The sequence below is a fragment of the Dreissena polymorpha genome, chromosome 1, assembly GCF_020536995.1.
Source record: "Dreissena polymorpha isolate Duluth1 chromosome 1, UMN_Dpol_1.0, whole genome shotgun sequence".
In the NCBI taxonomy this organism is placed as follows: Eukaryota; Metazoa; Mollusca; class Bivalvia; order Myida; family Dreissenidae; genus Dreissena; species Dreissena polymorpha.
Window position 1 is genome coordinate 8,364,730 of NC_068355.1, and position 17,708 is coordinate 8,382,437.

General features: G+C 35.5%; 2 protein-coding genes across 5 annotated transcripts in view; both read left to right on the forward strand.

The window, feature by feature from the left end:
* The window catches only part of LOC127870249 (ras association domain-containing protein 9-like), a 40,324-nt gene extending 34,810 nt beyond the window's left edge, over positions 1 to 5,514 (forward strand). For all 4 annotated transcript variants that reach the window (XM_052412889.1, XM_052412905.1, XM_052412895.1 and 1 more), the window contains exon 2: positions 2,161 to 5,514. In XM_052412889.1, the coding sequence (XP_052268849.1) occupies positions 2,161 to 3,786 (1,626 nt within the window). In that variant the 3' untranslated portion in view covers positions 3,787 to 5,514. The remainder of the gene's footprint in view (positions 1 to 2,160) is intronic.
* Positions 5,515 to 9,927: 4,413 nt separating this feature from the next.
* LOC127865309 (uncharacterized) lies at positions 9,928 to 15,739 on the forward strand. Its single transcript, XM_052405314.1, has 2 exons — positions 9,928 to 10,499; positions 11,415 to 15,739. The coding sequence occupies exons 1-2, from the start codon at positions 9,928 to 9,930 to the stop codon at positions 11,512 to 11,514; spliced, it is 672 nt and encodes a 223-aa protein (XP_052261274.1). The 3' UTR covers positions 11,515 to 15,739.
* Positions 15,740 to 17,708: the final 1,969 nt, after the last annotated feature.

The window sequence follows — 17,708 nt, forward strand, 5'->3', positions numbered from 1 at the left end:
TGTCCGAACGGACTTGAAACAGTGACCTCACAAGAGGCGAGGAATATAAATGGAAACGTGAAGTGTTTAGCGGAAGACTTAGGGTTATTGTATAAAAATGAGGTGACTCGTCTTGATAGGTGACTTGTCTTGATGGTGATTTTGCATACAGAGTGAAATTCTGTTATCTTATTTAGGCGATAAACTGTCTACGTACAACTTATACAAAGGGACAAAAATGTTGTATGATCATAGTTTTTTTCGGCGCGAATCGTACTGGTATACATCTGTTGTAATTGGTCACTTTCTAACTCATGTGTTTCTTTTATTTTGGTTAACGTGGTCAGTATTAAATGTTACTTCGCGCTAATAATGTAATCAGTATTGTGTGTTTTGTTTTGTATATTCAATGTATATTGTACCGTATAAAAGACCATGTCATTCTCTGCAATTGAATACATAATATTCTTAGAAGATGTCTTGTTCCAGAAATGTTTTGTTCTGAGTATTTGGAATTGAAGAATATTAAAACATTTCTATTAGTCTTAATTTCTGTTGCGGCCATGCATTATGTACTTTAAATAATTATTTTCCTCGACTTGAATAAAGGTATGTACGATGCAAAAGTTCCACTTTATACGCCTAGATTCAAGACAGGATAACGTTTCTCATTTATAAATGATACTGATAACGCCAATTTGTTGGCACCTATGTTGCTTGTAATGCTTTCGAGAAGATGTGTATCTTAAGGTAATGCCCGTAAATATGTTATGTTCTGTTCAATAAATCGCACGGAATATTCTGTTTATAAATCCACGCGCGTGAGTACTCCCATGTAAAAGGGTAAAAAAACACTTCTTATTTTCAGTGATATAAGAAGAAGATAATGACTTTAAAAACATGTTTCGTTGTGCGTGTTGGGTGTCAACATTATCCTACGTAGTGTGGAGGACATATACAGATTTAGAAAATCGATCAAATGTGATTTATAGCGATATGCGGTGTTGCTGTTGTTGTTGTTGTCTTTGGGAGTAGGAATGTTCTTACTGCTTTTAATTGTTATGAATGAAGTCAGAACTGATTGGTGTTTAACAAATGCATAAATGTATTGCATTAAGCAAAGAAATACAATCATATAAGAAAGACAATTCTCAATGTTTTTTAATTAAAGTTCAGTAGGTTAAGTGAAAGATTAAATAATGCACATGCATACGGTTAGTAAAGACATAACTGTAAACCAAGTCATTTAAAATGTCGAAAGATGGTTTTTAGTTATTCGCTTGCGAACAACTAATGTTAGTAGTATGCTTTGCACGTCGGTCTGCTCTTAACTGTGCTAAGAACGATAACCACCGCATCTGCCTGTTTATACTTCACCACTGGTACACTGCAGACAGTGAGCGTGAGCATGTAATCAATAGCATTTCACAGCTTGTGCGACGACATTGGCCAGTTTTTCATTGAAATATGTACATATTGGCTACTTTTAGGGAAAACGGGGCTTAATGCATGTCAAATAAGTGGTGTCCCAGATTAGCCTGCGCACACTGATTAATCTGTGCAATGCGCACAAGCTAATCAAGGACGACACTTTCTGATTTTATGGTGTTTTTCGTTTAAAGACAGTCTTTGGTACTGGGATGACAATTAATGCATATGCATTAAGCCCTGTTTTCCCCAAATGAAGCTTAAATTATCATTTATATTAATAATTTGAAAAAAAAGATAAAATTGATAATAACTTCAAAGTAACCTCGCAGTGAAGGCAAATAAACAAAATCACTTTTACATCAAATAAAAAACCAATCAGTTATAATTTTTTACCTTGTGGCATTTTTAGTAAACATCTAAAAGGGACCTTTTCACAGTTTGTCATTAAATGCTTAATATTGATAAATGTAAACATTGGATCTTAAAAGCTCCATTGAAAAACAATATATGTATGCATCGCTGAATGCAATACATTTATGCATTACGGTATTACATACCAATCAATGCTGAATTCATACATAACAATGATATTCATACCGATACCATGTTTTACACGTCTGGTACGAGGCGAGTAAAATATGAATGCTAAGAGGCACGATATCAATAATGATAAATGATTTACATGCATTTATGAAATCCTTGCTCAATAACTGTGTGTTTTTATAAAACAATGTATGTTTATATTTCCAGATGGCGTCCGACTCAGTATCCGATATTGAGATCCCTATCTGGGTCAAGGGCACCCAGAAATGGGTGACGGGGCTGACCAAACGTACCACTTGCGATGATGTCATATACGCCCTTCTTTACCAAGACGGTCTCCACGAACACGTAAACACGTCCGCTTACGCCATCTTTGAAAAATGGCGGGAAGTGGAGCGCCCTCTTCAGGGCAGAACAAAAATTGTAAAAATATGGCGAACTTGGGGCGCTGACCAAACTAATGTTCATTTGTCGATGAGAAAATTTAGTGAACTTGAATACAGTGGAGAGTTTTCATTAACAAGACGAAAGAAAAAATCTCGCCACAAGACGCGTGAACGAGATCGCGAGCGCGAGAAAGAACGAAAGTCACGCGAACACCGCCATCACCATGGCTACTGTCAGAACTCCTCGGAAAGACTTCGATCGATGGAGACGCTTGTCAAACTAGTCATTTCGCAGGAACGCAAATTAAGTGATATGATCGAGCATGCGGATGACACGGACAAGTTAATTGATAAATATGAGTCCAGGTTACATAAACACCGGTTAAAAAATAACGGTGGTGAGTACACCAAAGACGTATACCTTGATGAAAACGCGGACGCTATAGACGAAATGTTTTCTAACGCAAATATTGAAGAATTGGAATTATATGTGAACTTCTGTGACCAGATTATTGCATTGGAAGACAGAATACAGAGCGAACATGCCAAAATCGAGGAATTGGCTTACCAAATTCAAATATGTTCTTACGACAGAGACTCTCTTTCTGGACCTTCGTCGCTTGCAGAAGAAACTTCGCAAATTCAAGTGGACTTAACTCGTGCTCAGTCATGTGCTATCATGCAGCATTACAAATATCAGGATTTACAACGGGAAATTCAGTTTTACGAGGATAAATTAGCTCATAAAGATGACCTTTGTAAGAGATTGCAGCGGGAGTTGGATGACCTTGACAACGACACGAACGTTCACGTGCGCTCCAGTGATTCCGTCAATAGTGGAAGTAGTAATGGGAGCGCCGGAAGCTCCAATTCTAATCAGTTGCCTCTGCCGGAACGGTCAAAACGTGTTAATGTGCTTACGAACACTGCCGGCTCACCGCCTCCACCACTTCCGGAAAGAATACGACCGACAAAAAACTCACTGAAACCAAAACTCACCTCTCATTCTAATCCCATCGAATCACCACACTTACCGGAAGTTCAAGGTATACACAGATCTCTACAAAATTGCCAAACAAACCAACCTGAACGAAAACCGATTTTAAAAACAACACATCCGGAGCTTCGTAACGGCTACAATACTCAAATAAAGCAAAACAATAGTAGTGAAACCAAAGTGCGATTCAAAACAGACGATTTGCTGGACAAATATTTCTGGGACGAATCGAGTTCCGAGGGAATCAGTATTGACCAATCGGATTGCTCGGATTCGAAGGATGTTCTCGATTACATTCGGAGAGACGATTATTCGCAATTCAAACCGGGCGTGGCGGACCGTCCCTACCTGACCGTGAAAGTGGAGGATCAGGACTCGAACTCAGATACCGGGCTCAGTTCCATGCATAGCGACGACTCGGCCGTTTACCACTTAGAAACGCTAGTTTAAAATCGCGACCATGTTGCAAAACCTCACAGTGATCTCCCTTGTTTTGCAGTTAATTCTGATCCATCGAACAAGGGACATAACTATGCGGAATTCTGACAGTATTAAAATTGTTTCATTCAACGCTGATACACCCAACAAGCCCGACAGCTATTGAGAATTTGACAAAGCGGCTGTTTTCTGTCTGCTGACACTTGTAGTTCCTTTACATCTTGTTTTAATGTGATTCAGATGTATTTTCTATAAAATACTGCATTTACAAATTGCATGCATGTAGTACCGGTAGAAACAATTCACGACGACGATGTTGAATCTTAAATGTACTAAGAAATTAGTCAGTGGTACTAAGAATTCAAAAATCGACATGTAGTGTAATTATTTAATTTTAAAGCAACCCGTTCACAGATTGTCGAATTTACATTTTTATGCTCCCCCAAAATTTTTTGGGGGAGCATATAGTCGCCGCTTCGTCTGTCCGTGTGTCCCTTCGTCCGTGCACATTTTTTGTCCGGGCTATTTCTCAGCAATTAATGACCGGAATTCAATTAAACTTTATGGGAAGCTTCACTACGAAGAGGAGATGTGCATATTATCAGCCGGTTCTGGTCGGATGATTTTTCACAGAGTTATGGCCCTTTGAAATTGTCCAGTAACTGTACATATAGTGCAATTCTTGCCCCCCCCCCCCAACTACTGACTGGAATTCAATGAAGCTTAATGGGAAGCTTTATGGGAAGCTTAACTACCTTGAGGAGATGCGCATGCTATTTGTGGGTTCTGGCTAGATGATTTATTTAGAGAGTTATGGTCCTTTAAAAATTTTAAGTTGCTAAACCATCCATCGTATTATTTTGTCCAAAGTTATGCCCCTCAAGACGTTTCCTTTTATCTGAATATATAGTGCAATATTGTGACAAAAAAAAACCTTTGGGGAGCATCACCCGTCTCCGACGGTTGCTTGTTTGTTGCAGACTGAAAAAATAACAAAACATTGTACATTACAAATAACACACATGACACAGAATTAATCTGAAAATACGATTTAGTTTATGAGATACCTTAAGTAGAAATTAATAAAATCATAAAGCCTCAAAAACGCTAAATGATGAATAATTTGGGGTACTTCTCTTTATAGTACGTTTACCGCTAATATTAATAAACAATAAAATAATTTTTATTAAGGCAGAACTCCGATGACCGGTTGATATAAACGACACTGTTTAAATCATTTGTTGTTGTCTTTCTTTATACTTTTATAATTCTATTCTTTTAATAGATTGATTCTGTTTGTACCGATGTATACATCTGTCTATTTTAGCATGTTATGACGACTTTCAAAGTATGTCGAAATCTGTGAACAAGTCACATTAATGAAAAGCACATTAACCCTTTAATGATACGCCGATTCTTACCTTTCATACACAGATATACATGTCTTTATAGTATTCGGCTACGACGCTTATGTTATGATTTGAAATTATTTAAAGAACGATGAATGCCTGAACAATAAAATACGAGTTGATATCATATCGTATGCTATTGCTGTGAACCGAAAAGAGTGGGGAGGGGGCGATGTTTTGTGAAGATTTATAGTTGGTGTTAATGTTTTGTTTCTTAAATGTAGAACCGGTGCCGTGTTTACTCGTGTCAAGTGAAATGTTTACATAAACCCCCCAAATGCACAATGTGCTTTATATTGACTGATATTATGCAATAAATATTTAATATATATTGTAAATTGTTTTTCGCCTTGGTTGTATTGATATGTTATATCCATTCATATTGTTAGCTCGGACTCTATTCTTGACTTTACACACCATTTGGTTACTCGAACGCAACATTGTATTTGTCGCTATTCCATTTAAGAAAAGCTTTGCCTAAACGAATGGTTTTCTGTTACAACATATTCTGCATAGAGAAACCCGTCGAAGCTTTGCTGATCTTGTTTCACGACTTAAACAGTTCTCAATCTTTAAACGTTATTACATGTAGTATTATCATTTGAATATCTGCAAAGTGAAACTTAAATTTGACTTATTGTCTTATTCTGCATTCTGCTAATATCAAACAGTAAACATATGTTTCAATACCAAAAACCGATTCAAAGAAAACATCTGTTTCAAATGAATCAGGAACAAAACATCATCACATTTAATTTTCAAACGTTTACTTAATAGCAACATTCACATGTGACTCGATTCATTACATATGCAGTTTCTGTGGAGAGTAAATGAAGATAACATTTAGCTTCGCTTATAAAAAAGCTACCATAGGTTGACATTTTCGCTGGACTTGTCCATTTGAAATCGCAGTTCAGAGAGAGTGGGGTACCTTAAGCCTTTTCTTTTGTACAATATTTCGACTAAAGCGAGGACATCATATTCCATGTAATGTTGTGACTTTTAAGTCATATGCTTCATTATGATCATTTGCCTTATGCGGCATTGCCATGTTAACTTTTAAAAGGATTAACTGGACCATCTCATGTTGAATAATGTTCGTATACTTGCTCTAATGTTGGACCATATTTAAGAAATTGTTTCACCATTGTGCATTTTCTCATACACTCATACACGCTTTAAATACTGATTGGATACTCCGCTCGTTTGACATGCCTTTCATTTCCATTGATCCATTACGTATGCAAATTAACTCATGAATATTTGTGAAGTACTACTTTTTAATGTACACGTGGCCAACAAGTGATCAAGTTACCATTTTATTGCGGGAGGCGAAAAACTACAACGGGCGAGGCATGGTCAGGGGTGATAACCCAAAAAAAGGGTTAGGGTAAGGGTTAGGATTAGGGGTCGGGTTAGGGTTAGGGTTGTGTTTAGGCTAACCCAAACCCTAACCCGACCCCTTACACTAACCCTAACCCTCTAACCCCCCCTTGAGCAATACCATACCATGCCTCGCCCGTTGTCGTTTACCGCCTCCCTTTTATTGCGAGAATCTTAACGTGGCTTTCCATTCGTCTATGATGAAATGTCTCGTTGTTTTGCGCAAACGTAAACGTTATTCCCTTTGTGTAATTCCTAACCATTTACAGAATAATAACCTGGTTCATATGGTTTTATTTATAATGCACAATTGAGTCAACAGAGGTAACTGACATACATGCATTTAGATGTATACGTTTTAGCAATATTAATTTTAATTTACAATTAAAGGATTTGCAACACTAGAGACATGCATATTCAAAATAAAGAGCTATTTTAACATTTACATATAACACAGTTAACATGGATGTACTTACTTTAGGTAAGTATATAATATGCATATGACTGCAACACTTGTTGGTCCACTAGAGCCCCTACTGGCGACCGTCAAACGACGAAAGCTCGCTTGGTTTGGTACTAATACCGTTAGGGCCATCGTGGTTACGCATTAAAATCCAGAGGGCGACAATGCGATAGTACGATGGCGACTATGCAATAGTACGATGGCGACAACGCGATAGTACGATGGTGACAATGCCAAAGTACGATGGCGACAATGCGATGGCGACAGTGCGATAGTACGATGGCGACAATGCGATAGTGCGATAATACGATGACGACAGTGCGACAATATGATGGCGACAGTGTGATAGTACGATGGCGACAATGCGATAATACGATGACGACAGTACGACAACGCAATAGTACGATGGCGACAATGCGATAGTTCGATGGCGACAATGCGATGATACGATGGCGACAGAACGATATGACTATTCCATTGTCGCCATCGTACTATCGTATTGTCGCCATCGTACTATCGCATTGTCGCCATCGTACTATTGCATTGTCGCCATCGTACTATCGCACTATCGCATTGTCGCCCTCTGGATTTAAATGTGTGACCACGATGACACTTACGGAATACCGTAGTTTGGACCCTTCCTATGCACGACTCTCTGTACAAGACTGTGTCCCCAGGGCACGCTAGAGGGAGGTCGACGTCGAGGCCGTCAGAAGATAAGCTTAATGGACAATGTAAAAGAGTGGACATCCCTTCCTATAGATGAAATCCTCTCAGCAGCACACGAAAGACCTGACTGGAGGAGGATTTCTGTATCGTCGTACCTCATTCCCACATACGGACAAACCGGTCAAGGGAGTCGTATCTTATTTAAATTAACTTTAAGTTGCTATGACAACAAATAGACAGTAATATATGGAAAATAACTATTGATAATATAATTCAGTAATGAGTTCTCATTTTAGACGCTTTTAAAATAAATGTTTTTTATAAATAAAAGATTTTTAATTGCTTTTGCTTTGTCAGTTTGTATGAGTTCGATAAATTTGATCATTTTTGTGTGATTCCAATAATATCGATGTAAATTTTCTTTTCTAAGACCATTAAACACTGAGCATTCGAGGAAGAAATGGTACTCATCTTCGAGAACGTTACAGTGTTTACATTTTCTGTTTTCATACGGTGTCTTTTAAGGCGTGTGCAATCGCTCTGCTTCCATTTTAAGTCTGTGGACAGCTTCTCTTAAACGAGTAAGTTCGAATCTAAATGTTATAAGAGTTAAAACATTGAGATAAGGCTGAAAACTGAAATTGCCGTAAATGCATTAGTTTTTAGTCTTTTTGCTGAAGCAATTTGACTATTGTAAACCGCAATTCGAAAAGACGTCTAGTTGATTGAGTGTAAAAATGCGGTAAAAATGCCAGGATGTATTAGGATTTCGGGAAGACGAAATATATAAGGTAATTAACATTTATTTTTCTAATTCTTACAAATGTTCACGTAGAAACATTTTTTCGAAGATAATTATTCTAAAACCATTTTTAGTGAATTTGTGTAAGACCATTTTTAGTGAAAAAGTTCTTAGAAAATATAACAAATTTCGTTCGTAAAACAATTAAGTTATTGGCAAAAGCTAGATATCTTTAACCAACCTCCGCGCAGCGATTTGACTGGAACCAGCATAGTTGGATCAAATCCCTGCCTTCATAACAAACCACGTGATGATAGCCTAGCCAAGTGATAACTAATTCTACCGGTGTTCTTTTTGCTTTTTTAAATGTAGGTAATTAATTTTTAGTATGAACCTAAATTTATACACTTTTTTCAAAAATAAAATAAAAATGATACTGTTTTTCATAAATATAATACTTATACAAAAAATAAATACCTACCAAATCTGGTCGTTTTTTCGTTGGATGGCAGAGATTGTATGTGAGAGCAAGGAACGACAACTCTGCGTGGAGATTGAACGTTTACCAGAGGGGTAATCAGTCAATTTTGGATTTTCGTAATTAAGAAGTTGTCTCCCATTCGGGAAGGTATCACGAGTATCCCGGGTAAAAAGTGGTCCGTCTAAAATGCGAATATGACTCCTATCCGCGGATTGACCGAAAAGTGCGGATATAGACGAATACAGGCAATATCGACACTTTTTCTGCAATGTTTAATAAAAAAATACACAATATGTGTTAAATAAGTTAGTATTGTCTCAAAATATAACAATTTAATAGACATTATCATTTTTCCAACATAATATCACTTTAAAATCGATAATCCACCGAATCCAACAGATGTACTCTATATATTATAGTTTATTAGTACGTACAAATATGCACGTCATTTTATTTATTCAAATGAACAAAGGATATCGTAATGCTACATTTAAATATTTCAAGAATGATTATAACCATTATAGTTGCGCTGTTATTGAAAAGCAATGCATGTCCCGCTAAAATTTTAGATTTTCCGTTAATATTATGTTTTATAAGTGAATGTAACTTATTCGTATTTTAACTTTTCGGGATATTGAATATGAACTGTTGAAATATTAACGAAAAATCTAACACTTTTGCGGGACATGCATTGCTTTTCAATAACAGCGCAACTATAATGGTTATAATCATTCTTGAAACATTTAAATGTAGCACTACGATATCCTTTGTTCATTTGAATAAATTAAATACCGTGCATAGTTTTACGTACCAATAAAATATAATATATAGTAACAATCAAATATAAGATATTTTACTATGCATATTAAATACATATTGTGTATTTTTCATTGAACATTCGGTCTTTTCGTTATTAACGTCGAGCAAGAGTTGTCGTTCGTGCGGGAAGTATTGTTTACTTCCGGTTGTCAAAAATTATGAGCGCGTAAATTTCAACAAAGTTAGTATGGATTTTATAATAACATCGGCGAATTTAATTCCAATAAATAATAAAACAAGTGTCGAGGATGTGTTGAACTATTCCAAAGTAGAAATTCAAGCGTTTTTACGCGCAAATAATGTTAAAATTAGTGAAAGCAAGTTGACACTTGCCCAACGGGTAGTAGATACGATCGGATCGCGGTGTGACATTGTGTCGGATTGTGCACCACAGTCGTCATCTTGTGGTGTTGAAACTCCCGAAATAGCTGTGCTCCGAGCAGGATGGACTGGGACTTCATGTCATTTCCCTACAGTGAAGCTTAGCGACATCGAGAGCTACTTACTGCACAGTAGCCACCGCACAGAAGATGCCGAAAAAATGCAGTGCTACAGACAAAACATCAGGGGTCTCAATTTTTATAAAGAAGGATTTATCAACAAAATTATGATAAATTTCATAAGCGACAGCAGCAAGCACTGCTACATTCACTCCAAATGTTATCCTTCAATGCAGCAAGGTGTCTATAAGCAATGGATTTTAATGACCAAGGAGAGACCCTTTAAAGTTGTGAAGGCATACTGCACATGCCCTGCAGGGTAATTATATAATTATTCAGGACGTTTATACTTGAAACATTGTTTTGGTTTTCTTAAGTAGGGAAACCAGATATATTGTTCACAGATACATTTGCTCGTATAAACATGTATGTCATACATTCTCTGAGTGCAGACAAAGGAGTCATGATGAGTGATTACTGTATTATAAACATTTAGCCACTTACCAGGCAATAAAAGAAAATAACAATTACAATAAAATTTCACACATTTTTTTATGCAAGTCATTGTCAACTCGTACACTTTTCTTTTAAATCATTTTTCATGTAAAGAACATTATTTCTATTTAACAAAATTTGCATCTGAATGTATTTGAGAATAATGTTTGCATAATAACAACTATATAATTACAATGTGCCATAACCCAAAAATTAAGTTTGCCACAAATCCTTATTTAAAGAAGAAAGAGTCAATTACATAAATGAGTCGTGTTCTGAGGAAACTGGGCATATAGAATGCATGTGCGAAAAGTGTCGTCTCAGATTAGCCTGTGCAGTTCGCACAGGCTAATCCGGGACTACACTTTCTGCCAAAAGCCTAAACTGGATTTTTGCTAAGAAGAGACATCATTTAAAAGAAAAATTCAATATAAGCGGAAATTGTTGTCCCTGATTAGCCTGTGCACAAGCATTATGCCCAGTTTTCTCAGAACACAACTCATATTTGATCAAATTACACCTTAAGTTTGTTTATAAGTAAAATACGTGTTATCTGGTATTGCCTTCTAAAAGAATATTAAATATTTACTTATTCAATTATATTATTTCTTGTACTGCAGATAATTTCTACATATTATCCCTTACCTGTTATTTTATAATCTTATATCTCAATGCAAAAAAAAAATCTATATATATATATTTTGCTGTTTATTTTAAAAGATCTAAATTTTTATTTCAGATGTGGAGAGGGATGCACACACATTGCTGGCCTGCTGTTTGCGCTTGAAGGGAGACCACCTTCAGACGAGCTTGAAGATGAAGCCTGCACATTGAATTGAAATGAACATTGCAGAAAAAGTGTCGATATTGCTTATATTCGTCCATATCCGCACTTTTCGGTCATATCCGCGGATATGAGTCATATACGCATTTTAGACGGACCGCTTTTTACCCGGGATACTCGTGATACCTTCCCGAATGGGAGACAACTTCTTAATTACGAAAAGACCGAATATGGCGACGTCCATGCCGAGGAAGGTATTTTATCCCATCATCTGACGTGCATTGTCGAAATAAACCACTGTGGAATAAATTTTCCTCTATTTCGGCAGTGCTGAAATATAGCTGTCACGCGCGGCGGAGAATGGTCATATTTCTCGGAATCAACTATAAAGTAATCATTTTAGTAAAATCGAATCAGATTCAACAAAACAAACAATTTGATACCAAGATGTAATATATTTTTAACACATAATGCAACTCAAAAAGCAAAAAAAAAACATTATTTACAAATATTACGTGCGCGTACTCGTGACGTCATTATTAACACGTCATACGACACAATGCATGTTCTTTCACGCTAAAGCTGCAGTTGTTTAGTGTTTTTTTTTCCATTATTTCTTAAAAATCGGGGACGTAGAGGTATGATAAACAGAAAAACAGGTTAGTTACTGATCTTTTTGTAATGTAGTAGGCTCGGCACGATTAAAATAATGAAACAATGTTTGCTTAAAATAACTTTGGGATTTTCCGTGTAGTTCGATTTTCCTATTCTATTTTTAAAGAAATAATTTACGACTAAGAAAATTGATGGGATAAATCGCATACTAGGTCGGTGCCGAATAAAGCAAAGTTTATTTTGCTCGGCACGAAAATCTGAACCAATCGCCAAGGCTCTTGGTTCAGATTTTCTAAGCCTCGCAAAATAAACTTTGCTTTATTCGGCACCGACCTAGTATTCTCTATTTTCGCCGTTTTATACCGTTTATTTTTTGTATTATTTTTTAAATAACGCTCACTCTCAAGCCATATCAGCAAAAGTTACTAGCGTTTATTCGTATAAATATTCGCTATACATGTATATCTCGACTTTATTCGCTGCGCAATTTCTTAGCGGGATGACCTAATTACAGCTTAGAAAATTTGCGAAGAGTAAAGTCGAGATATAAAGCGATTTGATACGAAATAAACGCTAATCATCTTTTTCATGATATGCCTGGAAAGTGAGCGTCATTTAAAAAATAAACAAAAGTAATAAAGGCTAAGAAACGGCAAACATAATTGCCTCGGCATGGGCGTCGCCATCTTGACTTTCACGTGATTATCCCCTCTGTTTACTAAAGTTGTATAGATATTATGTTCAATGTGCAGAATCAAAGGGGTTTCCCGGGTTTTACACACGGGCTGGAAAGAATGAAAACACACCGTAAAGAACTTTATTTTTGCAAATATCTCAAGTTATGAAATGCATTTGCAAAAATCTTCAGTACATGAAAGACAGTTTCATTGCAGTGTGTGCCGATACATTAATAAATCTTTGAATGCGTCTGAAATCTTTGACAAATTCACGTTGCGCGAATCATAACGTGTACAATGAATGCAGTAGACACGGATTTTTTTAACTAGAAAAACAGGCTTATTAAATAAAGTAATTCCAATATATTTCACATTACCATAAGCAGCATAAAAATCTATCTTTTATGCACTAGTTGAAATTCTTCAGAAAAATAATTTTAAAAAGTTATTTGAAATAAAGCCCCACTTACCGTCGTGTATACATCCATTAGAGTTAAAAGGGGGAACCTTGCAAAGTCACGTGATCCTGAAGTTCCTGAACCCTGTGTTTCGCTTCCGAAGATAATTTCTGCGTGGCACAGTGCTGGCGCATCTGCTTACCCATTTTTGACGACACGGGTTCGAATAACGGCGCCGGCAGTGTGTTTTTTTCAACTTGTTTTTACAATAATTATTTTAGTTGTATTAAAACATTTGAGATTTGAAAATAACCCTTTCTAATGACATTTGAAAAAACGCCAACATCTGTTTTGATTAAATTATCGTAGTTCCACAACTTGTTTAATTGATGCTAGTATTCCAATAAATAGGGTCCTAATATTTTTTGCTGACTTTTTGCATACTCATTTATGTGTTTTTAACAAAGTGAATTTCGTCGTATTTGAATTTGAAATAACATACTTTTTCAATGTTTTTATTTATGGGGTACCAGGGTGCAGGGTCACGTGACTTTTGGGGATTCCCAATTAAACGTTAATGGATTTAAACACACCTGTCATTGGTGCTTTTTTCTATATAACTGTTTAAAACAACTTTTCTTGATCATAGCAACTATGGCAATGTGAAATCGTCAGAATTACTTTATTTTTATAAGCTTGTGTTCTTGTTCAAAAATTATATGTGTAATGCGTTTATTTTGTTAATATGCGATTAGAAAATATTTGAATAATTTGAATACTGATTTAAAACTTCAGAACGTGTGCTCCAACATACAACGTGTATTTAATATATTGCGTATGAAATGAAGTCGGTTAAAATAACAACAACAACAACAACACAAAAATATCAACAACGCAGTGAATCTTTTTTCCGTGCGTCCCGCGTGCCAAACGCACCTTTTTTTCTGGGGACGCATCATTCTCAAACATGTGCGTTTTCGGGACGCATTGTTTAAAAACTCCGATTCTCAACATCGTCAAAGTTGTACATGATACCGAGTACGATTCGTGGATATAAGCAAAAATTTGATCCTCAACAATTAAAACTCGCTGTGTAGATATTTTTCGATAACGCAGCCTCGATGTAAACCATGTGGTTTAAATATGAAGAATAAACGGCGGAAAACACAGTTTTCGTTCGTCTGTTGTGAGCGCAGACAGTTATTATTTATATAGTAAAGCGATGTTATTATACTATTTTTGGATTAATTGAGCAGTGTTGTTTTTTCTAAAGTGACATTTAAAATTTGCTAGTTCTGAAATAAATAGCATTATTTTTATACGGTACATACATAATAGTGATACAGATCGTACAGTATTCCGTCCTATGTTACGTAGAATGTAAGTACAACACAGACATCTACTGTTCATACTGCAGGATGTGAGAGGGGGGTTTTCTATACAGAATAAGGTCTTGACCAAATTCATGAACAGGTTTACTGTAGGGAAACAAGAAAAACTCATGAGAGTGCAGTTGTGCAATTTTGCCCGGAATGAATTTGTGGAAAAAGCTCTCCCTGTTTGGAGAAATAACAAGGCGAGAAGGCTATACACCTTTAATACAGTATGAGAGTTGTTACACTTAATCTGTATTGAAGTTCTAAACCTTTTGACCAAAGGAGAAATTGTATTTTGTCACACTGTTTGAAAGGGCTAATTTTGATCAAAAAATTATAAACTCTAGTCAACCATTTATTTAAAGTCTAGTCAGTCCAAACTGTTAAAGTAGTAAAAAGTTCTCTGTTTAAGATGTTATATGTTTCACTGTTTGTTATTAAAAGTAAAACAAATAAAGATTTTACTTGCTATAAACCTATTTCTGTTTTTAGCTGTCAAATTGCATAAAAGAGACCCTGGCTAAGGTGTATCATGTTAAGTAGATTATTTGTAACGAATTTACAAAGACACAATCTGGGACCCATTGTTTTCAGTTTGGACCCATTTTTTTCAAAATATGCGAGTCCCAGGGACTCATTGATGTAGATTTCAAAATGAATCACTGCAACGAATTGGAAATGAAGCGATCCTAACAGTTTAATAAATAGTAACAAACAAAAACAAGAAAACCAAAGATTTAATTTTGACGTTAAATTCCGAGTGAAAAAGTCGTTAGCTGTAAATAGAAATTATTTAATGATAAGGTTAATGAAACCAAGAGCATACATAAAATTCTAGCCAATCAGAAATTAAATTTACATCCAGGCATTTACTGGCTCGCAAAATACCAAGCTCCCTTGATACATTTGTAAGATTTTCCGAGGATAAAGGATGGTTTTCAATATTTCACCACTTGTTGTTTCATGTATTTGTAATTTATTTAAATTTTGATAGCCTTTTCATTCAATCAACTTTTACTGCAGCAGAAACTTCACTGTATATTGCCAATAGACTTTTAACGTCGTTGGTGCTCTCGTTACTCGCTGAAAAAAACATGCCTTGTCGAAACCTAGTGTATTTTATATATGTTTAACATATTTAACCCAATAATTGTTTTCGGGATAAAGTAAAAGATCATGTAATATCATATTATAATAAATTTTAATATAGTTAACATCATCAGTTTGTAATATTTTAACCAATATATTAAAGTATAAACAATCCGTTTATTTCATGGCCGTTAATCACGGGCGCCAACTATTTACGAGATACATTAATAAATGAGCCAATGCTACTTCCGAGATGGCGCTAAGGCCCGGACGTTTTGAAATTTAACGGATAATTTTACAGGGTTATTATGTTTTATATGTTTTTTCAACATAGTTCGCCAATGAAGTGCGATTCAGCGAGGATAAATCATCCAAAATGTACAGAAACATACAATCACAAACCATTTAGAAACGTGAGGACCTTTATAAGTTGTGGCATGCTAGATTTCGTAATAGCATATCGATGTCTTTTGCCTGTTTGACGAGCACATTCCCACGTCATCTCTCATTACATAAAACGATTGCTTTTAACATGTACAAGTTAATACATGCACAAAAACATCGGCTTCTAGCCGATCTAAACGATAAATTGGCATTTTTCAAAAAGAGATGGAGCCAATGCCAAGGAAATTGCGCTAAGAATAGGAAGTGGCGCCAATGCAGATATATATATGTATATATATCTATATATATATATAGCCATTTTACAGTGACATATTTTATGTAATGATTTCTATTATGTTAACAAGACATAATTTATTTTTGTAAGTTGACAACTTCAGCACATTTTAGTCGCGTTCGTTTTGAATTAGAAAAAAGTAATTTTCTAATAATGTGTTGATGGATTTAAACGTTGTCTTTGTAAGATAAGAACATTTAACATATATAATACAAAAAGGTTAACGGAACAAGACCGAGCTATCTTCACTTTTTGGAGTTGATTGTGGAAAAAACAACATATATGAGCCTAATTAAGATTCGTTGACCATGTCCTTTTAGTAAATTAAGCATTTAGATTAAGGAACACAAATAATCTTTTAAATAAGAAGCATAATCTTATGTTTATTTCGTGAATAATCATACTGTAACCATTTATTGTTGTCGATGAACTATTTTGATAATGCTGAGAATTTGGTTATTGGTCTAATTGAGTATTACAAATTTTTGGTAAATATCGCACAATATGTTTTATCCATGTTGATGATTTCTAAATTGAGTTGATGACTTATATTTTTAAAAATCAGCTTATTTATCATAGAATGTGTTTATGTTCTGTAAATATTTGGGCCTTCATACGATCGTTGAAAAATAAAGTAAATATAACAAATAAATTATACATCAAATGTACGTCATGTGATGCTGTCATTGCGATACGACTCTTGATTGATACATCCTGCATTTGCGCCACCTCCTATCATTAACGCCATCTCCTTTGGCTCCATTTCTTTTGGAAAAATGCAAAATTATCTATTACCTCGGCTAGAAGCCAATATTTGTGTGCATGCAGCATCCAATATATATTGTACGCAAATGTTTGATGTCGTTAGCGATTAATTGGGTGGAAATTTGCTCGTCATACAGGTAAAACTCATCGAAGTGCTTTTTAAAACTCCACCATGTCACAACTTATAAAGGTTCTCGCGTTTTGAAATGGGTTGAGAATGTATGTTTCTGTACATTTTTGGATGAATTAATCTTCGCTGAATCGCACTACATTGCCCGAAAAACATATAAAACTTATCACCCTGTAAAATTATCCATGCAATTTCAAAACATCCGGGCCTGAGCGCCACATCGGTAGTTGCAAGAGCTTATTTATTAATGCATATAAAAGCAGGTTGCGCCCGTGATTAACGACCGTGTATTTATAAGAGAGTTACGCCCAAGTTCCCAGTTATGAAATTATTTTGTGTTTGACACCCAGCACCTGTTTACAATAACGTAGGTGTATTCTTTCAATTTGGGTGCTATTGTGTAATCCCCAAACTTCACAGTCATAACTTACAATTGGTTCAATAAGCTCATTGAATAATTCGAGACTATTGCTAACTGAGATATGTGTACATTTTACCAAATTTGACTTTAACTTAAAAA